This window comes from Glycine max, chromosome 4, assembly GCF_000004515.6.
Source record: "Glycine max cultivar Williams 82 chromosome 4, Glycine_max_v4.0, whole genome shotgun sequence".
NCBI classification, from domain to species: domain Eukaryota; kingdom Viridiplantae; phylum Streptophyta; class Magnoliopsida; order Fabales; family Fabaceae; genus Glycine; species Glycine max.
In genome coordinates this window covers 49,163,854-49,189,104 of record NC_016091.4, presented here as the reverse complement: position 1 = coordinate 49,189,104, position 25,251 = coordinate 49,163,854, and the positions used below count along the sequence as shown (strand labels likewise).

At 33.2% G+C, this 25,251-nt stretch overlaps 3 protein-coding genes across 8 annotated transcripts; 2 read left to right on the top strand and 1 right to left on the bottom strand.

The window, feature by feature from the left end:
• Window positions 1-456: 456 nt before the first annotated feature.
• On the bottom strand, window positions 457-6,133 carry LOC100809510 (protein DEFECTIVE IN MERISTEM SILENCING 3). 2 transcript variants are annotated; one of them, XM_006578841.4, is made up of 8 exons: window positions 5,914-6,133; window positions 4,526-4,672; window positions 4,235-4,349; window positions 3,483-3,720; window positions 3,003-3,194; window positions 2,580-2,900; window positions 1,748-1,973; window positions 457-856 (listed from the first exon to the last, which is right to left on the bottom strand). In XM_006578841.4, the coding sequence occupies exons 1-8, from the start codon at window positions 5,947-5,949 to the stop codon at window positions 782-784; spliced, it is 1,350 nt and encodes a 449-aa protein (XP_006578904.1). In that variant the 5' UTR covers window positions 5,950-6,133; the 3' UTR covers window positions 457-781. The 2 variants fall into 2 exon arrangements, with proteins under 2 accessions (XP_006578904.1, XP_003523364.1); XM_003523316.5 differs by lacking the exon at window positions 457-856 and adding an exon at window positions 885-1,380.
• Window positions 6,134-11,653: 5,520 nt separating this feature from the next.
• Window positions 11,654-16,400, top strand: IQD13 (protein IQ-DOMAIN 13). 5 transcript variants are annotated; one of them, XM_006578840.4, is made up of 5 exons: window positions 11,654-11,925; window positions 12,011-12,270; window positions 13,598-13,897; window positions 14,688-15,053; window positions 15,470-16,392. In XM_006578840.4, the coding sequence occupies exons 2-5, from the start codon at window positions 12,181-12,183 to the stop codon at window positions 16,100-16,102; spliced, it is 1,389 nt and encodes a 462-aa protein (XP_006578903.1). In that variant the 5' UTR covers window positions 11,654-11,925; window positions 12,011-12,180; the 3' UTR covers window positions 16,103-16,392. The 5 variants fall into 5 exon arrangements, with proteins under 5 accessions (XP_006578903.1, NP_001344471.1, XP_040870473.1 ...); NM_001357542.1 differs by having other exon boundaries at window positions 11,670-11,925; window positions 12,160-12,270; window positions 15,467-16,400; XM_041014539.1 differs by having other exon boundaries at window positions 11,675-11,925; window positions 12,160-12,270.
• A 481-nt stretch (window positions 16,401-16,881) lies between these two features.
• LOC100807354 (soluble starch synthase 1, chloroplastic/amyloplastic) lies at window positions 16,882-25,047 on the top strand. Its single transcript, XM_003523312.5, has 15 exons — window positions 16,882-17,291; window positions 17,574-17,953; window positions 18,085-18,162; window positions 18,253-18,377; window positions 19,146-19,227; window positions 19,921-20,094; window positions 20,349-20,430; window positions 21,931-22,022; window positions 22,114-22,176; window positions 22,248-22,337; window positions 22,702-22,826; window positions 22,934-23,042; window positions 23,117-23,172; window positions 24,062-24,101; window positions 24,561-25,047. Exons 1-15 carry the CDS (start codon window positions 16,988-16,990, stop codon window positions 24,714-24,716), a joined length of 1,956 nt encoding a protein of 651 aa, XP_003523360.1. The 5' UTR covers window positions 16,882-16,987; the 3' UTR covers window positions 24,717-25,047.
• The last annotated feature ends 204 nt before the right edge of the window (window positions 25,048-25,251 follow it).

The following is a 25,251-nucleotide window of genomic DNA, read 5'->3' as shown; positions in this document are numbered from 1 at the left end:
TTTGGATATAAATTAATTTTATAAAATAAAAATCAAAACAAAAAAACTACATAGAGATATTTGTTGTGTTAAAAAAATGTTTATGATGTGTATAACTCACTTTATATTTTATATGTTAAAATTATAAAAATAACTAATACTTTAGCCATTACACAGCATAAATACTTATTTTAGACATTTGAGGAAGGAAAACAACTTGCAGAAAAGATTTGTTCCTGGACACTCTCTTTCTTTTAGCCTTCTCTTTTCTCTCACCGTGTTGCTCTCAATCCTTTCTATATTTGTTCTAACATTTTTCAGAAGCTCTCGTAAATTTTATAACAGTTTTGACCTATTTCGGGAGGCACATCATTGTCCCTCCAATTACATGTTCAACCTGCTAATGCTTTTTCTCCCTTACACTTGCTCCCATTTGAGGCGTAGCTTGCTTTTAGGTAGGTATTTGCGATGACAAAATAGTGAAATACCTACCAATTATTTCTCATCAACACAAGTTTACATTTCTCTTGTCTTCTCTTAAACCATACTAGATTAAGAAACCTCTCTTTTCCTTCCCTTCTTTGGACCACACTCAGCTTATGGATTATTGGACTAAACGTAACACAACCTCTAATCTAATAGCCGAATCAAGTACTGGAAAATATATCCAATCCAGTATACTTTTGTAACCTTGTCCTCTCGTTTTGGTATATTAAACTCATCCATTTTTATCAAATCGATGTTATTCGATCTAATTTTTCTTGAAAATATTTTTGCCCACTTGAAATTATTCAGACATCAATTAAACAATCCACAGATTCCCCAGCGAAGAAGAAAGAAAGAAGGGGGATAGGGGGGGCCTTCGATCCTCCAGAAACTGCAGAAAAAAATGAAAAACGAAGGGCTACAGTTAAATGAATTTTTTAAAACTAAAAGCGGAAAAAAATGAGTTAACAGAGATGTACAATATTCACAGCCTCTAATCAACACTCAATACATGAGTACGAAGAGCTAACAGATACACAAGGAACCAAGAAAAAGGTTGTCCTAGCCTGTATGTCTGGTCTAGAAACCAAGCAAACTGAAAGGTAAATCTTATACCGGTGTCATGAAGGCTAATCTGATTTTGCTTTACAGCAAAACTTGGAAGAAAAACAAAGTCTTAAACTGGAGAGGTCTCCAGCTTCAAAAATCAATGTGCTTGTTTTACTATCCAAAATTTATCTTCCAATTTAAGAAATCAAAATGAGAAAATTCTCATTCCAGAGCCAGATTACAAAATGGATAACTACAAGCTCAAGAACAAAAACAAAGTTGCCAGCCACAGGCTCTCTTCTTCATTGTATGCTGTCAGCCATGATTCAATCATCTACAAGCAAATCTGTCAGGAGCAGTCTGAGCCTGATGATGCCATTAAATTAAAGAAACATTACAACAGTTAAAGTCAGATATGAAATGCTCCCATCAATTGAAACCACTATGTGAACTAGATATTTGATAAGCTTGGAATTAGATAATTTAACATGTGCATGCATCAGTATTCAGTATGAGACTCTTTGTTGAAGTTAATAGTCAAAAACCATTGCTGAGTTTGATAGTATTTTAGAATATAATCATCCATCATTTCCTCAGAGAAAAAGGATCTTTAGTGCTCTTAGTAGAAGTAACTTAAACCATATTCTAAAACAATCCAAATAACTTGGGTGAGGTCAAAACAACATATGAATTAATCACCTAGGTTTAGAAATCCAATTTCCAGATAGATTACCTGAGTTGCATCTGATGAACTTTGTGCCAAAAACTTAAGATAATCAGCCTTCTTTTTATTGTAATTGAACCTCGTCGTGTCCAACAATATTTGTTCCCTTTTTAATTCCTCCATAATCTTTTCTTTCTTCCATTTGACATCCTTCAATTGTCTCTCAATTTCAATGTGGTGGTTATCAAGTCTCATTGATCTTTCTGGTCTGGGGAATCTCACATCAACATCTTCCCTGCACATTCCCCAGATTTTTTTAATTGACATATTTAATGATTGTATTCTTTTGAAAACAAATTACAGCATACAGCGTCTAAATTGAAGCTTAATTTTTTTAAAAAGAAAAAGGTTCTTTAAACAGATTTGAAAAACATAGAACAGTTCTTCATCAATAAACACAAAAAAATTATCAACTTTAGAACCTACAAAACCTTAAATTTACAAGATTTAATGATCATCTGTTGAGGTTCCATGTTGTGTGACAACATATCAAGACTGCATAGTTCATATCATGAATTTCTATACAAATTCTAGTAAAAGATTTAGATAATTGACATTGCTAGACCTCATTATGGATAGAATTTTACAGTTAATCCAGCTGAATCACCCAATATTAAGAAATAGAAAAGATTTATGTGGGATACAATTGCAAGAAAGGTTATTCTCTCGTCAATATCTTCAGTTTTCTTCTTAAAATGGAGAACACCAAAGTTATTCCCATTCCCAGGATGGCATAATTTAAGGTTTCAACCTGCCATATAATTCTCAAAAGATAAAGAGAGACAGAGAGATAAAATACACACATCATGTATAACTAAAAATCTGTCGTTCATACTCTTACCTATTGCCCAAAGAAAATACACCACAACTCCTAACCATTCCTCCATCTAAAGAAAGAGCTCCTTCACTTATGCAAGGAAGTGCTTGTATCATTTCAGCCCTTGTCTTATATACTTGTAGACGAGAAAAGAGATTATAAAACAGAGTTTCTCTGAGGCCATAACCGCTGGGAGTTACACAAAATAGGTTTGAGCTATCTAAATTAATCATATTCACTGCAAAACCAAGAAATCCAGATGGAAGCTCCCCATTGGGCAATCTTGGGATTAAAAAATCCAACTTCCGTTGTGCATCATTAACCACGTAATTACCAGCATAAGGCCTAAAACATACAAAATGAAACAAGTTAAAAAACAACAAACAAAACTAACTTATCCACAACCACAAATGAAAGGTATAAACACGAGACTTTTAGAAGGCATGCCTCAGATATTCAAGACATATCACTAGAAATCGACCATCCAAAGCCCTTCCAATAGAAGCACCTAGCCCATGAAGACCACAACTTTTATTTATGCAGCCTTCCATATCATACATTTCAAGAGCTTTAACCCCTTCATAAGTTTTGCAAACAATTGCCAGCATAGTCTCCACACCTAGATACTCCGAGAAAAGTCTGCAATTCAAACAAGTACAGTGAAACTATCTGCATCTGTGCTTACATATTCATAGATATTAGCAACACCAACAAAAGCTTTATCCTACTAGGTGACGTTTGCTACATGGATCACATGACGACATTCGACTGATATTAGCAAATTTTCAGAGATATTAGCAATAAAGAGACATACGTTATTTTCCGTCCTCTTTAAAGATAATTCCACTGATACCGAAGAAAAGAGAAGTTATTACAGGTTTGATATAAGTGTGTGATTTGCCAGAATGAAAATATTGCCAAATATACCTGCTAAGATTGTCATCCTCAACTTTGCCCAGAGTAGCAACAATACCCACAACATCCTTTGTCAATGTAAGATGAGAAGCCTGAGCTCCATGACGAATCTTAAGCTGGCACAAAATACCAGCAGCAGATTTTTCATGCTGCAATATCTGTTTATTTACTTCCTCATCATTTGTAGGGTTGGGATTGTCCATATCACCAATTGTGGCCTTACTTGAAGACTCTGATTTCCCAATAGTAACTATGAATACAAAAAGAAAAACATAAATGATATTTGCTCTTCATTAGTAGATAATAACAAAATGGAATGAAAGATTACTTACACAAAAGAGAAACAACATTTAACAAATAAAAAATTGAAAGTTTATTACATCCTAAATTGCAAATGGCTACATTTGACATATGCACCTCAATTTTCAGTCTATACATATAGTAAGCTGTAATGTAATATGAATAATATCAACAGTTCTCCATTAACCTTATAACCAAAATCATGATGCTTAAATGAACAGATAAAACTAGTGCACCACCCTTCAGAATCCTCTGGAGACCAGAAAAAATATTACTGAACTGACATTTTACTTTGTTGTCATCAGAATACCTACTTTGTGATTGCATGCAACAATATAAAAGCTTACAACATTGGTTCAGTAAATACACCTTACAGAACAGGATCATAAATATTTTCATTATAAGTATCTTCTTGCCCACCTGCCAAACAGGCAAAAAATCCTTAAAATGCACAATAAATGTACCTTGCAAGTGAAGAATGGAGTCATCTAATTTGTTTTTTTCAGAGTTTAAATGATATAGGTTGTTCTCATGCTGCTTAATTTTTGTCCCTAACATACGTAGATCATCTTCCAGTTTCTGCAAGTATTACATGGGTATGAGGTAAGTTTGTATAAAGCATCATCACTCAATTGAAACCCAGAAACTCAACAGAACAATGCATCTGCCATAAAGTAAGATAATACAACTTGTTCTCACACAAAGAAGTAAGGTGAAATTAATTTAGTAACAAGCAATTAGTAGGGAAAAGCAACCTGGGAGTGTCGGAAGATGGATTGCACTTGTAGCATTTCTCCATTTTGCACACTTTCCTTTGCATCAACAGTGCCTTCATTCAAATCCACTGGCACCAGTGCTGAAGAAGCTCCTTGGATGGATAGTGGATTTGTATGAAGAGAATGCTGCACAAATGGAGCTTATTGACATTCATAAATACAGATTAATGCTTGCACAAATGAGCAATAGTCCAGTACTTGATTAGAGAGGGACAAGGGAGTTCCACCGCATAGAAAAAATATAGGTGTATGTGTGTAAGAGGTTTTCATAATATGAGTCTCTTCAAGAAAAAATGCAAGTATGAATTATGAAAAGGTGTTCTTTCAAAATCACGTGTCTATAATATATTCATGTAAAGATGCAAAATACTTATAAAAGTTTGTGTTCTATCATGAGAGTATATGTCTCTTTGAAGAGTTGTTTCTCCTCAGCAAAAAGGCATGAGTTGATATATGAAAGGATCCACTTTACTTGTAGATTCAAACCTGAAATTGCATAGTTTTTACACTCTATATGACTTCTATCCTTTCCTTGTGCAAAGAGAGAATTAAGAAAACATGTTATTATGTAAAATATCATTGTCTTGATTTTGGGTGTGCAATACTGCAAACCAAATCAAGGAAATTCCACTGTGTCCTAGAGGGCATTCATGATTACATCTTTGGCATCTAGTTTACAAAAGAGACTAGTGGAGACAAATCAAACATAAACATTAGTATATACATACGCCTTGAAGTCCTGCAGTACGCTTACGCTCTCTACTTTGTTACAAAATCATCACCACCAACAATGTGTGTTAAACAATTGGATATAGAAGTACAGAGCAATGCATGTGCTGTTCCGAATAACTGTAGGGCATTTAACCCAAATTGCATGAGGCAACCATTTCTTCTTATTATAAAATTTTTACTTGCTATCATGAAGAGCATGTTGGAAAAATGTTAACGACTAGCCAAAATCATGTTGAGTTTCAATTTCAAAAGAAGGTAAAAAGGAGAAAAATAGCTTCCACTATCAACGAGAATGCGAGTGGAAAAAATGCAGGTTACAAATGTGTCAGGAATTTAATTTTCTGGATTTGTTAGTATGGGCGAAGAATAATAATTATAATAATAATACTATACCCTAAAATAAAGTTAAAAGAGAGTGATTGATTAGAATTAAAATCGCGAGCTGCAGGACAAAAATCTCCGATCAATAATTATCTAAACCCTTGGGGAAAAGCCTAGAGTGTTGAAAAGATGCGATTAGGCCTCGGTCAAGCCGTAAGAAAAATAAAGAGGAAACTACGCGAGACAAACGACAAACACAGTGGTTTTATTTTGCATGGAGAGGGAAAATTAGAGGAGAATGCAGAGAGAGAGACCTTGTTGATGCCAGTGGGAGTGGGCGGTTGAAACATGACTGAGTGAGTGAGTGAGTGCAGAGTGCAGAATAGAATAGAATGTGAAAATTGAGAAAGGAAGAAAAGGGGCAACAGCAACAGAATCTTCCTTTGTTCTCCTTCTATGCTTTCTCAATTTAGTTGCACTGTTGACTCAGCACTAACCAGCCACCTCCCCGGTTATATTCCAACTTCCAACTCCAAATAATATTCACTCATTCCTTTTTCTTTAAATAGTCATTTTTATATTTGCAGTATTCACAAATAGTGTTTAAAAGATAATAAAAAATTTAATTTTAATTTTCAAAAACTTAAAAAAAAATACTATAAATTCATTCATCTATTAACTTCATTCCATTCACATCAAAGAAAGAGCCTATCTGACACATCCAAAGACTTATTTGTGAACATATTACACATTAAAGAATATAAATGACTATTTATAAAAAAATATGATTTAACCTTATTTTTTTCCTTTTTTAATCATTACAAACCTAACATTATCATAATCACTAAAAAAAAATAGGAAAACAAATATATATTAGAACAAACATAAACATAATATTAATTAAAAATTTAATTTTCTATTCATCTTTTGAGATAAATTTATAAATGCGGTACACATTCAAGATGAAAATGTTTATTTAGTCTTGTTTTTTTCATGTCCGTATGATGTATAACATTTAATATTGATAAAAAAAACATTAATATAACATTTATTTGTTTATTTGACTGAAGTAAAAATATACATACAAGATACAACATTTAATGTTATTAATTTTAATATTCATACAAATATGAAAATAAATAACATTTTATATAATATGACATAATTTTGTTATTAAATTAAAATTTTGGAAAAATAAAATTTTAAATATATATTAGCATAATATATAGAAATTGATAATATATACAAGTAAACTAGACTTGAAAAATCTCAATATTGCATTTAATATTATTAATATAATATTTATCAACGTGCGATGCACGAGTAGACGCACTTGAAAAATCTATATCATCTTATGCATCAGTGCTTGGCATCACTTAGGATCTTCGCACCACAATGAATTTGAGGAAAATAATCCCAAACAAGACGAGGAAAACTTATCATTGATTTATGTTTTGTATTTAATTATACATTTTGTAGTTTATTTTTTATATTTTGTCATTGAATGTCGCGTTATGTATCTATGACTATTTTAGTACGATTTCTTCTGTATTCTTTCATCCATCTATATTTATCAAGTTATTTATGAAAAGAAGTTTAGAAAATTGTTTTACTTCAACTCCTTAAAAATAAAATAAAAATAAAATAAATATCAAATTAATGACAAAAACAAGTTTATGTTGTACAGTAAAGATGCAAAAAATATTACATAATAAAAACTTATTTCTATTATGCACAAACACTCAACTACACAACAGAAACAAGTTAACAAGTTTTCTTGTGTTGTAGGTGGACATACACAACAAAAACTTATTTCTATTGTGTGGGCGTTTTTGTCAATATAAAATACCAATTATTGGGGGATTTAAATAAAACACTGAGAGGGATGTTAATATTTAAGCCCTAACAAAATGAAACCAGTTGAGATCAACGGGCTTGAGACTGGAGATTGTTGTCAGATTTTTGGGCTACGAGGGAAGGGGAGAAAAGGGTATTGCTATCGGCATTAACACTTTTGCTATTAGCACTACCATGGGGGTGTATTTTTGCTTTATTACGAAATTGTCTTTTATTCAAAAACATAATAAAATCATAATCCTGTTGCCTACCTAAGGGGGTGAAAACATAACAGGACAACGGAAATATAATTTCATTCCACGAGTGTGTAACGAAATCATATTTCTGTTACACAAGTGACCATAGCAACTCCCGGGAGAAAAAGATGAAGAACATGTTTGCTCATATATTGGGCTTTGGACGGCTCATAGAAAGGAGAGAATAACTCATTTGAACCACAACAACATTTAAACTCAATCTACTAATCTAATACTAGCCTACTTAAATGAATTTAATCCAAAATACATCAAAATTAAACTCATTAATTAATAAATCAACAACAAACAAAAAATGAAAGGTGTGTCTCACCAAAATTATAAGTTATAACCATCTCAAATGCATGAAAAAATAGGGCACATAAATAAGAGTACCGGTCTTCCCAATGAATACCTTTAACCTTGTTCCCTTTTAACGCAAGCAATATCTTCCAAGCGCCAAAGTCTTCCATGCATGGTTTAATAATAAAGTAACTTTCGCATCATCACACCTCAACAAGATAAAGAAATATACAGTTATTTATCGTGTTGAACTGTTTCATTGGCCGAAGAATATGGTGATATATATACTCTGAAAGTTTGTAGCAGCCAAAGAACAGCGAATTCGACTACAGCAGCGAGTAACTTGTATATAATTTTATTTTTGAATTAAAACCTTTTATTGATTCATGTATTTAATTTTACTAAATTAAAATTGATTGAATAAATAACCCGACGTTTATTATAATTAAAAAATCACGATTTTATTTTAGTATCTAACTTTATTCAAATATATATATTCCTACATCCTTTGACAGAGCTTATATATATATATATATATATGCATCAATAATTTTAATATCTAATTTTATTCAAATCTATGCCTGTGTGATTTGTTAAAGTTGTGGGTATGTATGTATGCGATGTATCAGTTACTTTAATATCTTGTTGATTCAAATATATACTGTGTGTTTTGACAACACTTACAAGAAGGTTAACAATTTATATATTTGAGGGTGAATCTTATATAATATAAATAAATCATATATCTCCTGTAATTTTTTTTATACATTATCTTCTGTTATAAACTGTCATATATATATATATAACATTCTTTCGTTGTCTCGTCAGCGCTCCTCGACTGTCCTGAGGAAGCTGAAAGAGTGAAAACGAAAGTGCATATGAAAGCTCCATGATCTATGAGAGGGAGAGATATTCTATTTGTTTTGTCTAATTAAGTTGGGAAGAGAGAACTTGGCTTTTCTTTCACCACATAAAAGCTTTACAAAGTAGACAGGGTATAAGAGGAATATAATATATATTATGAAGAAGAAAATTATATGACAAAACATATTGAGAGTCTATATTGCTGATCAAATCAAGTAATCATTGGGTTGAAGTTGCGTATCCACCTCGATATCTATTAATTGAGGCATCATTCATGATATCTTGCGACCATTACCATATGACTAATTGCACTAGTAATTTATGGTATTCACTCTTTTTAGTGCCAATTCTTCTACTTTAAATATGTTGACATATTTAAGAGATTACAAGTGATGTCATGTTTGTTACTTTGTTCTAAAAAAATATTTATAAATTATTCTTTACATTGACTTTGAAAATTTTAAGGTCATCTCCAGTGAAAAATACTTGATAAATTTCTTAGGATAAAAAATGAATTTTTATTTTCTTTTATTATTAGAGAAGTTCAGATAATATTATGAGTTTCGTAAGTTTTGAAGTTTTAATATGTGAATCTTATATAACTAACTCATTTCTAAAAACAAATTAAAATAAAAAAACAATTACATATGCTCTAAAATACTCAAAATCGGTATCTTAAAATTTTAGCCATTGAAAATGCCTTTTAAGTGATGTAATACTCAAAATCTGTTATACGCATACATTGTCTCTGTCTCTTAATCCTTCAATGACCAGTTGTAGTTGTAAGCCCCTAATCTCTGTCTGTTTTCTGATTAATCAAATGGGAAAACTAGTTTTCGTTTGCATTTTAATCTGTGTGGTTTGACAGATTTTTTTATTGAATTCAGTGGGACTAATCGTTGAAGATGAAGAAAGAATGGACAAGCCAGCATACATGACGTGCGAGCAAGGGTTCAAGCTCGTGACTCGTGACTCGTGACCTACTTCTCAGTCACGTGAAGTACTCTGCAGATAAATATATAGGTTCATTTTTCTTTGCCTATATATTTTAATATAGTTGCGATGTTCTGTTTCTACCTTATTACAGGGCAATGAGCTCTTCACAAAATGGATGAGGTTTCATGAAAAACAAAATGGCTACATTGATTGAGACTCAATTTATTAGAATTTTTATAGATTAAGTAGGTTACAATGTTTAAGCAAAATTTTAAATTTTAAAATGTTGATATGTTGGGATGATGAATTTAAAATGCATGCGAGAGTTGTAGAGATCAACCTCAACATTTCAACTGAACTCCTCTTAATCTTAACATTGAAATGTTGATCAATATAACTAGGCACATACAAACTTCTAGGTGATTCTATTCTATTTATGAAAGATATATCTCACTATTCAACAGTTGTCAAAGGAACGATATTCCATCTATGATGCACACCGCGATATGAATGGTTCAACCACGTCTTTTCTGCTATTAGTAATCTTCAGGCTAAAAGTTATCTAACATTAAGCGATAGTTATTACCCCACTTTTCCTCAACAACAAAAACATACATATGTACACAATACACATCAGTGTATATACTAAAAAAGTTATTTTACGAGTGAAAAAAATATTATTAGATTTTACTATACATCAGTGTAGTAAATGATAAAAATTAAAACACATATATGTGATTTTTTAGGTAATTATGTAATTTCAAAAACCCTTTAATCTTGGTAATCTATTTGTTGGACGGCTCAAATGTGATCATTCTACTCTCTTTATATAGATAGATATAATTGTTTTTTATAAAATAAAAATAAATAAATATTAACCATTGTATCATATCATCAATTGCCTAGATTATAAAATAAAAATCATGTAAGTTTTTTAAAAGGTCACATAATTTCTTTAAGTGATCTTGTAACTAAATAACTTTTTATTTTGACAATCTATGTATAACTAATTCTTACAACTTAGTCACATTTAAAACTTTTAAGCATTCAATGTGGATTGTAAGAAAAAATCGTTATTTCAATTAAGAAGTTTTCATAAGTTAGAACCTAAACCAAGCAAAATCTAAATCAGACTCATAAATTACTCAGAGTACCGCAATAGATTAGCTAATTAAATAAGTAAACCGATATCACTAGATTTGAATTAGTTTTCTAAATCGGCCTAAACCATGTTACTTAATGAAAAAGTCAAATATGATATATGTTAATTCTTACAACTTTAACCACTATGCTACAATTATATATTGTATCACAATATTTTTATTATTATATTTATTTATTTCATGATTATATTTATATTCAGTATATAGCGGAAAACAAATTTTAACTTAAAATGAGAAAGTTTTTTTTATTATTGAAAATTAAATGTGAGTGTATTTAAAAATTATAGGAAACCACAATTTCGTGTATCTCAATGATTTTTAGTTTATATTTGCCTAAAGTTTATTCTAAGATTATATAGTTACTTAAAATTTGTGGGTGTGTGTATTTTTATATTAAATGGTCTTGTAAATATTCAGCGTAAAAAAATTCCACTCGTGTATTTAATTAGTTTAATTATTGACAGACTGATTAAATAACTCAGTTTCTCAACTCGAGAAATTGAAGTTTAATTGATACTAACTTTGATTAAAACATTTACTTTTAATTATCACAAAAAAAATATTTTTAACTTAAAAAAAATACTCCTATCTAGATACTAACATAAAAGTTTTTACATTATCATTTACTTATGTCATAAAATAATTTATAATTAATTGATGAAATAAATTAACCTTCACAGAATCACATTTGACAATATAAAGTGTGGAACTTAGATCCGATTTGATTTCCTCCTTGTATTTGGATTCTCTTAAGCGATTACGGTTACTACCAATTTGTCTCTCTCAATCTCATGTACTGTACACACAACAAGCTCTGCCTCTCAGAGACTCACAACACCATCCCTTCTTTCTTTCTCTCAATTCTTCACAGTTTCTCGGACTCTGCTAAATGACCAAACACCTCTTTCTAATGAATCTCAAATATGCCAAGTAAAGGCCATACACCAACATTGTTTGGCCTCGGCAACAGGTACGTACGCACGCACGCGCACATGTTGTTTCATAACATAAACCCATTTTTTTTTGTGTGTGTCTCTGAAATTTAGTACACACAGATACACGCCTTCTTTGCTAGCTACATAACGTAGCGTGTCGTTGGATGTTTTTTGGTTGGTCGAATGAGACTTGGGATGGTTACAATTCACCTTTTGAGGTTCTGACGTGTCTGAATTTGTAATGCATATGATGATGGCGGCGGCTTAAGAAGTAGATCCTTTCCTCGACGATGGGGAAGAAAGGAGGGAGCTGGTTCTCGTCGGTGAAGAAAGTTTTCAAGTCCTCTTCTTCTAAGGACTCGCCGCTGCCGGAGAAGAAGGTGATCCATTCCACTGTTTTTGGAAAATTATTTGCTATTTTAGAATTTTAATTTCATTCTTTTGATTCATCTAAATTAGTCTTTCTTAATTAGGATTTTCCATTTTGATTGGAGTTCCATAAGCATAATGAAATTCTTGCCTTGTCTTTTCTTTTTGTTTTTTGTTTTAGTCATTTACCAGTTGAGTAAATACGCATTTTCATGGTTTGAACTTTGAAGATTTCCAAAATTGATTTTAATCTATTCCTTTAAAGATTATGATATTCGTTTCACTGTTAAACCATAATTTTTTTTAATTTAATTAGAATGTTGTAAAGATTTTTTATAATGTTTTTCGACTACAAATTGTGATACTCCGATAGCATTATTTGAAGAGTAATTCAAGGCATTGATTTTCGTACAATGAAATTAACTTTCTAAAAATGTTTTTTTCAAATAAATTTTTTTTATCATCTTATGGGTAAAACTAAACTGTTTAACCTTGGAGAACATTGAACCTGCATCAATTAGTACTAGATTCTTTTAAATTTATTGATATAATTGTGATAAATACTCAAATGAGTTTTGTGGGTAGTTAATTCTTTTTTATTAGTAAATGTGAATTCACTATCTTTTCCTCCTCTCTTCTCTCTTCATCTTTCCTCAACATGAATCAATCTTATATCTCCATAGGCATAGTTTTATGTTACTGAAACATGATTATTTCTAAGATTGTTTCTAATACAAAGATAACTGTGGCCTTGTAAAAAGAAAAGAGTTAACTCCAACTTACAGGTCGACGACTTAATTGTGTATATTATGATCATTAATACCGATTCAACTCCAAGTTATATTGAACCAGTCACGAGTCATGACCTTTCACTCAATCCCCAACAAACCTTAAGAAAGCAGAAATTGCGTAATTAATGCCATCACTGCATTCTACCTTACACATTGAAGGCCAATAGCTCCTCCGTTAGGATACTAAAGTAAAGTCGACTTCTTAGTTGTTGTTTTTGTTGTCTTTTTGTGCTGCCACATAAAAAGGATGAGCGACCTAGTCCTAATAAGGACCATCGACCCAACACAGTGTGTATTTACGTGTACATGGTCCCCTATCATGTGACCATGTATATCAAATAATTTACTAGCATTCGTGTCACATAGTTATCATACCACCCACCCCATCACATCATTCATCTTGATCATCATGTGCTTCCCATGTCAGATCTCCATCACGTGTTAAACAAAACGCATTCTGTGTTGATGTTGTTGTGTTAGTCCTTGTGATTTTCCCCAAATGAGTGTTAATTAGGAGTTTGATGGATGTTGGTATTTCCACTTTCAGAAAGAGAACAACAAGGAAGAACAGTGGCAGCATGTGGCGCCAGAGGAGGTTTCTGTGGAGCATTTTCCTGCAGAGAGTTCTCCAGATCTTACCAATGAAGGGAGTGTCACGTCGTCAACACCAGTGACTGAAGATACAAACCCTGCCGTTGCCTTTGCAGCAGCAACTGCCGCCGCCGCCGAAGCGGCCGTGGCGGCAGCTCAAGCAGCCGCTAGAGTTGTGAGGTTGGCGGGTTATGGACGCCAGTCCAAAGAAGAAAGAGCTGCAATACTCATTCAATCATACTACAGAGGCTACCTTGTATGTCCCTCCATTGTCTTTCTCTTACAAAATTACTGAAGTAATTATTTCTTGTCTTCTGTGAGTGAAGTTGTTGTTAATTGTTTAATATCACACTATAACTGTGTAACATATTAGTTCATTGGTTTGGTATGGACCATATATATGCCACCCACTCCCAAAGTTTTACAGTTACTTGTATTAATAATATATGAATCACACTTTGCATGCAGTACTTATATGACCCCCTTCGTCTTTAAACATTGATTTATTATACACATATGGTAAACTTATGGGGAAAATAATTGAATTCATTGTGTACGGAGTAGCAGAAAACTAACCAGAAGAACACAAAATTAGGTTCGGATAATAAAAGGGGGGTCATCTGCAAGTACAATATTTATGAACTCTTAGAGTTAATAATTAACTTGATCATTAGAAATTCTTACGTGACTACAACTAATAAGTTAAGAATAATATTTGTTGTGCAATGGAGAGAGATTTTTACTTATGGACTTTGAGCACAACACGAACTGACACCATACTTTAGGTAGGTCTTTTCTTTACTAATATGTTATTGTTCACCATTTTCATTTAAATTCAATGTGAGACTTCATTTCACTTATATTTAGAATAATTTTTTTTTTCAAGTGTGAGTGTGTTCCACATGATAATTTTTCCCTCACGCGAAAGCCATTGTGTTAATTAGTACAGAATTATTCCCTTAAACATTTTGTTAGCTTTTGATTGATTGTGTCTAACTTGAAGTAATAGCTTCCCAAGTAAGGTGAATTTGTGTTGAATTGTGCAGGCTCGACGTGCATTGCGTGCTTTGAAGGGATTGGTGAGGCTGCAAGCGCTGGTGAGGGGACATAATGTGCGAAAGCAAGCGCAAATGACAATGAGATGCATGCATGCATTGGTCCGAGTGCAGACAAGAGTAAGAGCTCGCAGACTGGAGTTGACTGAGGAGAAGCTTCAGAGAAGAGTTTATGAGGAGAAGGTCCAAAGAGAAGTAGATGAACCTAAACAGTTTTTGAGCCCCATCAAAATGTTAGATATGGATGGTTGGGACAGTAGGCGCCAAACTAGCCAGCAAATTAAGGATAATGATTTGAGGAAACATGAAGCTGTAATGAAAAGGGAGAGAGCTCTTGCTTACGCTTTCAACTGCCAGGTATTCTTTTTTGTCCTTCCTTCAGTCAACCCCACATCCACCAAAATAATCTAGTCTTTAAATGGGTAGAAATAAGACGTTCTGTTATATATATAATTTAATATCAAATTCACTATTAAATTTTACAATTTAATATCAAAATAATTTTTTAACTTTAAAAAAATGATTCATGAAAACTTAATCACCAAACTAAATTAGAATTTTTGTTTTTTCATTCAGGAATTAAATTGTAATTGTTTTATCCACTCGTAAGTTTTTCAATAATTTGCGAGAAAAAAAAAATCATTAGTTGAGAGCACGATGGTGTTTGGATCACATAATAATATCTCCAGATGCATGCATTGGAATAATAGTTCCATATTATTTCATTATCCTATATCCATTTTCTTCATTGTTGATCATTTCGTGTGCAGCAGCAGCTGAAGCAACACATGCACATAGACCCAAATGGTGATGATATAGGAAGCTATAGCACTGAGCGTGAAAGAGCCCAATTGGATTGGAACTGGTTGGAACGTTGGATGTCATCACAATCACCCAACTTAAGACCACGTGAGACCCTTTATAGGACTCTTGCTACTGCTACTTCCACCACTGATGACATGTCTGAAGAAAAGACAGTTGAAATGGACATGGGTGCAACTCTGGACTCAACTCATGCTAATATGGGCTTCATTAATGGAGAATCTTTTGACACAAGCCCAATTTCTAATAGGTACCACCAGCGCCACCACAGTGCTGGTGTCCCTAGCTACATGGCCCCAACCCAGTCTGCAAAGGCCAAGGTTCGAAGTCAAGGCCCGTTTAAGCAACGTGGTTCACCTGGGCCTCACTGGAACTCATCCACAAGGAGAGGTTCTTCTGTTGGTTTGGGCTGTGACTCATCTAGCTCTGGTGGGCCCACTGCAGCCCATGTCTTCCCAAGAAGCCCAAACCCAAAAATTAACGAGATTCGCCTCCAATCTAGACGGATTTCAGGTGGCAGCCCAGATAATGTTCACATTGAGGATTGGGCCCTTCCCCTTGGAGCCACCAACGGTTGGGCTTGACTTGATTAATTATTTTTTTCTTCTAAATATCATAATCATAATAATAGCATGTTTTGTATGGTGTGAACTTTGGTCCTTGATATGCAATGTGCTTACTATTCAAGGAAAGTTTAATATGTCGTGGTGTCGTGTCATGAACAACAATATTTGAGATTGTATACCCCCTCCCCCTTAAACACACCCAAAAAGTGAGATTGTAATGTCTAGTAACCCCATTTTCTGTTCTGTTTCGCATGTAAGAAAATGTTTGAATTTTGTTTTTTTTCATAAAGAAAATATTATTTGTTTGAGTGCTTTCTTTTCATTGAAAATGCACAATTTTTATTTGTGATAAAAAAATATATATACAAAATTAATAGCTTATTTGGGTTCACATTTTTTAATGTAATTTTTCACATCTTATGTAATGATTATCTTCACTCTTAATGTCCCAAACATAATTTTTTCGTCCATTTAAACACAATTACAAATCGAACAAAATAAAAATAATATAATTATATTTAAGTTTAAAATATTTTACACAATGAATATATAATCCTTTTACTCAAAAGGAATTATTAAGATTAAAATCAATTAAATATAAGTATAACTGTATAAGTATAGATTAAAATAATATTACATTGTGATATGGCCAAAAATAGAAAGAAAGGTAAAAAAAATATCTTTAGTCGTTTTCCTTCACACAAAAAACATCGTTAATCTTGGTTATGGGTTTTGGCGCGTATTCAGGATCTAACGCATGGTATTCGTACGTATTTCTCTTTCCAAATCTAACTTGTAGCTTACATTACTACATGTCATGTGAACTTGTGCTGGGTGCTTTCTTTTTGCTCTCTGGTTTCCTTTTTGGTTCAGAATCCCTTCCCTCCCGCATTGGATTTGTCTATGGAGTCTCTGGAACTTGTTCCTCTCCTTCTTCTTCTGCATCCACCACCATCTCAATCTTTCAACAATTCACGATCAATAAGGCAACTTCGTTTCCCTTCTCTTCTCAATAGTAAAACTAGAAACGCCAACTTGCGATCATTTTCCGGTAACCTTCAAGGTGGCGGCGGTGCTACTTCACAAGACGGACCCTTCGCTTTCGAAGACCAAGTCTCTCACCACAAAGACGATAGAGCTCTTGTATTAGCCAGAGAAACAGACGATTTTGGCTATCTCGTTGGCTTTCGCTTGCTTCCTAATTCTGGTTTCATACCTTTCTTTTTCATTAAATTTTCATTTCCATACTAAAATTCATAGACACATTTTTATTTATTGGCATGCATGTGAAATTCTTGCTAGTACTTACTCTAATTCCGTTAATTTTAAGTCCTCTGTTTTTATTGAATTGAAAATATGGTGTATTCTTGTTATGTTGTGACAATTAGAGAATAATGTTGCATCCAGCAAGTTTTAGAGGATGTTATATATATATATATATATATATATATATATAGGTCTTGAGGAGTTGATCAAAGTGTTGTCACAGGTCTTGAAGAGTTTATGAATGTGTCACACTCTATAACTGAGGAAGATTCTAGTAGCGATGAGGTTGAAAAACCCAAGGTTGAGGATACAGAAGAAGAGGAAGCTAAGACTAGAGTGTCACATAACATTGTTGTTGTGACTTCTGAAGCGGCACCGTATTCGAAGACCGGTGGCCTTGCCGATGTTTGTGGCTCTTTGCCAATAGCACTGGCAAGCCGTGGACACCGTGTCATGGTTGTCACGCCGAGATACATTCATGGTACTTCTGAGGATCTCAAGTTTGCTGGGGCAGTTGATCTTGATCAAAGCACCAAAGTGTTTTGCTTTGGAGGTGCTCAAGAAATTGGCTTTTACCATGAGTATAGGGAAGGGGTTGACTGGGTATGAACTTCAGATTATTTGGTTTTAGGCTTTTGTTACTCTAGAGTTGTTCAAAACCATTTGATTTTTTACATCGTAAGATCTACTTTGTTTCTTTGTGGATGATGCTTGGTGCTGCCTTGTTGTTTTAGGTATTTGTGGATCATCCCTCATTCCATAGACCAGGGAATCCGTATGGAGACAAGTTTGGGACTTTTGGGGATAATCAGGTATATTCTTGTTAAATTCTAGCTTTGATGCTAGATTAGTATTATACATCCATGAATAACGATGAACTTCTTTCTCATTTGGTTTTACAGTTTCGGTTCACTTTACTTTGCCATGCAGCATGTGAAGCCCCATTGGTGCTTCCATTGGGAGGGTTCAGTTATGGAGAAAAATGTTTATTCCTTGCTAATGATTGGCATGCCAGCCTAGTTCCTATGTATGCATACCTACTTTTATCCACCCTTTTTTTTGCAATTGAAGAAATACAATGAGTTATTTCCCTAAGCATATTATTTCTGTTATTAAAATAAAGAAGCAAATACATTTGCTTTAGTAAAGACTATCTTTCTTCCAATGGCTCCCCTAAAGTCTAGCAATTTGTTATCTAGTTTGGAAACTACATTTTTTCCTTTTTATAATTAGAGTGAATTACTCTCCTCTCATATAGATGCTTCAATTGCACCACCTTCCCCTGAGAGATTAAGATGTGTCATACTTTAACCATTCAATTGTAATGTAAACAAACTTCTTAGGGACAATTTTTCCCTCTGTGATTCTCAGCATCATCAAAAACGATGGTAAGGATGATTAAAACTTCATTTCATCTTATAAAAACCTATAATCAATAATAGTTTTTGTAGTTAGCCGTCTATGCCTCTGAAAGTTGCATAGAAAAGAAAATGCCGCTAGAAGGGTTGTTCACAGTTGCTCACCATCACGAAGGAGTTTGTTTACATTAAACTGAACTAAAGTGTAGCTTATTTTGTCTCTCAGGGGAAAAAGTATAATATTTAAAATTAGGGGAGTGGCAATGTAGTTTAAGCCTCTCTCAAGAGAGGTCAGTGTAATTTATCCATTTACTTATTATTAGGCTTCATTATGGCATGTGAGTTTTCACATTTTTAAGTTTCATTTGGAGGATATTGTGATTTGTCATATTATTGTCTTACTGAGGATGAGTACTAGCACTTTGTTTGTGGTGCAGACTTTTGGCAGCGAAGTATCGTCCACATGGGGTATATAAGGATGCACGTAGTATATTAGTGATACATAATATAGCACATCAAGTAAGTTAATTCATTTTCATTTTATTTTGTTGATGTTACTAAGAGCAGCGCAATAACATCATTCTTTAATCTCTGTTTCTTAAAATGAGATTTCAAGCATCAACAACAAAAGTACAAACAAGGGTCTTTATGAGTTCTATTTTATACTTCCCATCCAAATGCCTTCAGCTGGGCTGCCTCTTATCAGTGATTATTAAGTCACATTCTAGAAATTAGACAGATAGGTCCTGAAAGGCCTATAATAACAAGTACATTGTTAAAAACTGAAAATTATTACTTTTATCTTGAAGTTTATGTCAACAGCCAAGCACAAGCCCATTTGGCTGGATTTATTTTAGACTTCATTAATATGTAATATACTGTTGTGTTGGTGGTTGTCATATTGAAATGAATGAATTGAACATGATTGTGACTGTGCATGCATATCAAAGATGCTAATTTGTGTTAGTGTACAGTCTTGGAAAATGATGTAGTGTTTGATCTGTAATGCTACAACTAGGGTCCATAATGCTTTGTTAAATATAATGTCCATTGATATTAATTCAAGAAGTTTGTAACATAAGGACTCTGGTGAGACTGTGTTAGCAATAACCTACAGAATTAGTTGTTATAAATTCTTAGATGGTGTATCTCACATCTTTAAGTTGTTTAGCCTTTTATATCAGTAAAGAAGCTGATTAACTTATATGTTAGGGAGTGGAGCCTGCAATTACATATAGAAATTTGGGGCTACCTTCAGAATGGTATGGAGCACTGGAATGGGTGTTCCCTACTTGGGCAAGGACGCATGCTCTTGACACGGGTGAAGCTGTCAACTTTCTAAAAGGTGCTGTTGTTACAGCTGACCGGATTGTTACAGTAAGCAAGGTCATAATACTGCAAACTATATATTCTACTTCTGTTTTATTGTGTCAAATATTGGGTATTTCTTTGTTGCTCAGTATCCTTTCTGTTCCTCATATTGGATACTCATTTTAAAATGTTGTTAATCACTCAGAAGATAAAACTTCATCACTATGATGTATGATATCATAACAAATTAACAATTTTGTAGAAGACAAGTGTCTTGTATTTACTATGTAATGATATGCAATGCATAAAGATCTGCCTCTCTTTTCCAGGGCTATTCCTGGGAGATAACAACTAGTGAAGGTGGATGTGGTCTACATGATTTATTAAGCAGTCGAAAAAGTATTCTCAGTGGTATGTTTTTAATTTTTTGCATATTTTTTTTTCTTATAGCATACAGTTTGAAGCTCATCCTATCAAAGATTTATTTATGACTAATATTTTGGAGTTGGTAACATGTGGTTTATACTCCTAATTCCTAGAACAACTGTAAATCTTTGAGCAAGTTAAACTCAAGCTTGGGCCAAATAATTATCGTCAGTGCAAATGCGTATCTCCAATAAAGTTTCAGATTATATGTTTTACATTTAAGCTTGATGTTGTTGGTGGACATTGACACCCATAAAAGCAGCTTTATTTCAATGTAAACTTACAAAACTGATCAACAGGGTGATCAACAAATTTTGCTATTCTTGTTACACAAGTACCTTGTGATCTTCTCAATTTAACAGTCAATACATATCTTAAGTATTTTTTTCCTCTGTTGTGAATCAAGTCCCATTTGAAAGCAGTATTTCATGTTTACTGGATTTGATGGCAAATAACTAGTGTCACAAATTTGAGACACTAATGTGACTAGAAGTCTTCTAATTGATTAGAAGACTTTCATATCTGTATATCCAATTGCAAGATTTTTGTTCCGTAAAATGCATAGAATCCTGTCCAACTTTCATTTTCTGCAATACTGCACCTCAGTTTTTATTTAATTGTTATTGTAGTTTGTAGAGTGACTAATTTTAACAGACTTTGGTTTCTACACAGCAAAATTATTGTGATGGTTTGTTCATCGGTGTTATTATCATTCAAGCATAATACCATGTTTATTGTTTGGAAGGAAAGAGAAAATAGAGACAAATGAAAACTTTTGAAATTTGAAAAATTGTATTGTTTGATTGAAGAAAAAGTAGAAAGAAAGTTTAGAGGAAAGAAAATTCGAGAAGCAATTTTAAAAATTTTCTATCCTCCCTTATTTTGTTGCGTCTCATGCAAACATACATAGGGTAAGTGTAGCATTGGTGGCAAATCATTAACATAAAATATACAAAATGAGGGAAAGAAAGGGGAAATGAGCCAGAGTTAAGGAGGGTTCTATTCATTTTCCGTTTTGTTTTGCCATCAACCAGTATAGTTCAGATAACTTCTTGCAAGTCAATTAGGTAATGCATTTGGATAAAATGCTAACGCTGCTTTGGACCAGTCAAAGTTGTGTGTTTGTTTGTCAATCTTGACTGGTGTCATAGAATCTGTTGTATGGATACTGGTCTCTATTTTGAATAGAAAATTGTTGAAAGTCCCTCTAATTTATTGTCAGAATAACATCCCAATTCGATTTCACAAATTCACTACTTGAGTAGCAAAGGAATTGTTTAGTTTGCAAGCACTGCGAACTCTAGAAGCTTCTTTTGTCATTATTTTTTTTTTCTCTCATGATGCTGTCTTATGCTATCAGTTGTACTAGTAGTTGTGACTTGGGAATCAATGAATGTGAATTTGAAAGCAAAACAAAAAAAATAATTCTTTACTGAATGATGTGCCTTGATGCTCAAACTTGTAACAATTTTTATTATTGACTAGGGATCACAAATGGAATTGATGTCACTGAATGGGACCCGTCATGTGATAAACATATTGCTTGCAACTATTCTGCTGATGACCTTTCCGGGAAGGTTGCTTTACACTTTCCCTTTATCAGTTATCACCCTTCCTTTGTATCTCATTAGCTGAAATTGTTTTATCGTAATTATATGTAATGTACAGGCCGAATGCAAGATTTCTTTGCAGAAGGAATTGGGTCTTCCAATGAGGCCTGATTGTCCAATGGTAAGTTTGTTATCTGCAATGCAAAATTCTTGCTCACTCTTTCTGGTATTGACTGTTGCTGAAACTTATAGATTGGATTCATTGGAAGACTGGACTACCAGAAAGGTATTGACCTGATTCGCTTGGCAATGCCAGAGCTCATGGAAGCTGATGTTCAGTTTGTAAGTGATTTTATATATGTGTTCTATAAACACATGCTGTGGCAATCAATAATTAAATTCATGGAATGGTGGTATCTGAATGTAGGCTGTGTTTACTTGTAGGGTATAAAATATATCTTGAGACATTGCAGACTATACCTGCTAAATAAAACTTTAAACATCTTGATACTTACCATAAAAAAAAATCATGTGATTGATCATTCTTCAAATGCAACCTCCTTGTATGAATAATTTCATTTGAGAGTAATTGAGGCCCCTTGAATTCTAATTGATGGATGTAAGTAGAGCTTTTGAGTTCTGCGGAGTGTGTTGTATATTTGTGACCCTCCTATATGGTTAGTTATTTTTCCTTATTCTTTTCCAGGTTATGCTTGGTTCAGGAAACCCTATTTATGAAGACTGGATGAGAGCAACAGAATCAATTTATAAAGATAAATTTCGGGGTTGGGTGGGATTTAATGTTCCAATATCTCATAAAATAACTGCAGGGTAATCCAAAATTTATGAATCTTTTATAGGACAATTGCAGTTCATTCAAAATTTCCTTATTATATCTACATCAACTATGCTTCTTACTGTATTCCTGGTATGGTCAGCTGTGATATACTGTTAATGCCATCTGCATTCGAGCCCTGTGGACTGAATCAGTTGTATGCAATGAGATATGGAACTATACCCGTAGTTCATGAAACTGGGGGGCTAAGAGTAAGTCAAGAAAATATAAACAATTGACTAGTTCAATATGATTTCTTTGCCTTGATGCCTTTCTCTTCGTACAGGATACTGTTCATAATTTTAATCCCTATGCTGAAGAAAGCAGAGCTGAAAGCACTGGGTATGTTGTCCATGAGCTTTGATTTATTATTCTTCAATTATCGAATTGCCATATTTTCTTAATGAACCTTACAGTTCTTTGGTCCAGGTGAAACTAACATAGTTATAGCATAATACAAAAACGGAACCTGTATAATAAGCATGGCTCTTGTTTAAATTTCTTGCTGTGAATCATGACAGTTAGAGATTTTCTATTGCTGATTACTAAGTATAATACAGTGATTAAAAATAAATTAAACTTGTAAAAGTAATGTAAGCATAAAAAAGTGATCAGATAAACTCCCATAAGCCTGTAAAAGCCTGGATAAAATATGACCGCATGTAACATTGCCAATTATAAATATACGTTGTAAGAACAGATTAGGTGGTCACAACTGTCGACTGGAATTGTGGTAGGAAAAAAATAGTATCTAAGTTAACAAAAAGCAGGTCCATCTATTCAAACTTAGTTTTATGAAGCCTTTAAATTTTGGTCACTGTTGTTTTGAATTCCTTAAATTTAAATTTGTATTTTTAGTCTCTCAATTTCAAAAAATGTTTTTTTAGCCTTCCTGTAATAAAAAAACACACCACAAATTATGTATTCAAACTGCCAAAAAATCAGCCTAGAATTGAAAAGAGCATTTTTCAAAATTGAAGTCTAAAAGAAGCAAGTTTAAATTTAGGGGATAAAAAACAAGAGTATCCAAATTTGAGGGAATAAAAACATATTTAAGTCTTTTCTGAAATATAAACTAATGGTTAGCTTTCTAAATCTATTGAACTGCTTCTTGCTATGTTTTTTTTTTCTGACACTGTCAAGGATAACTTTACAACCCCAGGATTTCACTAATACAAGATGAATATGCTCATTATATATTTTCTGACATTATTTTGAACTTCACTGACAGGTGGACATTTTCTCCACTAACAAAGGAGAGCATGCTAGCGGTAAGCTTAATTTCTGGTCCATTCAAATTCATTGTTTTTAAATTAAGCATAATTTGATAGCATCTTAATACAATCATGGCATGCTTGGTCTAGTTTACTCTGACTGATGAAATAGTTCTTGGTAGGGATCATTCATCTCTAATTGGCATTGCTATTATTCATTGTGTTGGCTTTTTGAATCTCGAGTCGGCCTCTAGACGTTAAAAACAGCCATATGAAGTTACTAAAACATCAAGGAATCTGTTCCATTCTCATTCCATACAGTCTATGGTGGACTAACATATTGGAATGTGGACTTGAAGCCTTTTTTTCTTTTCTTTTTTTTCAAACTTTCATCCTTTGTTCTAACAATATTGTTACAACAGGAATGGCTAACTTTTCTCATTTTCATGATGTTCCGACTAGAATGTTTCACCTCTTTTGTCATCATGATCTTAACTTTTCTATTAATTTTGACAGGCTCTAAGATATGCCATTCAAACATACAATGAATACAAGTCTTCTTGGGAGGGATTGATGATAAGAGGCATGACAAGAGATTACACGTGGGTAAATGCTGCCACTCAATACGAGCAAGTCATTGAGTGGGCATTCACCGACCCTCCCTATTGCTGAAAGCTGAAATGAAGTTTGCATAAAAGATCTACGCAAGATTTTCTTTCAATACTCAGGCTACTTAAGAAGATTATCATGTTCATAATTATGGCTTAGTGATAACAGGAAGGAAGCAATTTTTCTTTGCTCGTTTGAGTCCACCAGCTTGGTGTAATTTGATTATGAAAACGCAAAATTTATTTTAGGAATGCACATATCTCACCCGTCTTGAGGCCGTACTCTTTTGATGATATGATAGGGTACATAAACTCAGCTAGGAGGTCCTCTCATAGAATAACTCGACTTTGTAACTATGCCAATATTATTAAATGCTATTACAAGTTTTTTTTTACCGTACAAGGGACAAATGAATAATCAATTGTGATGCTTAGTTATTGCTTTTTGAACTGGAACAGGGTTCTAGAACCGGTCATGTGCCACATTGGAATTTTTATAAATCCAGAGCTGTTTATTAGCATGTGCGTTTATTAGCATTGGTTAAAACTTAAAAAGTATGAAAAATGACCGACACAATTTGCAAGATGCGTCAATCTTT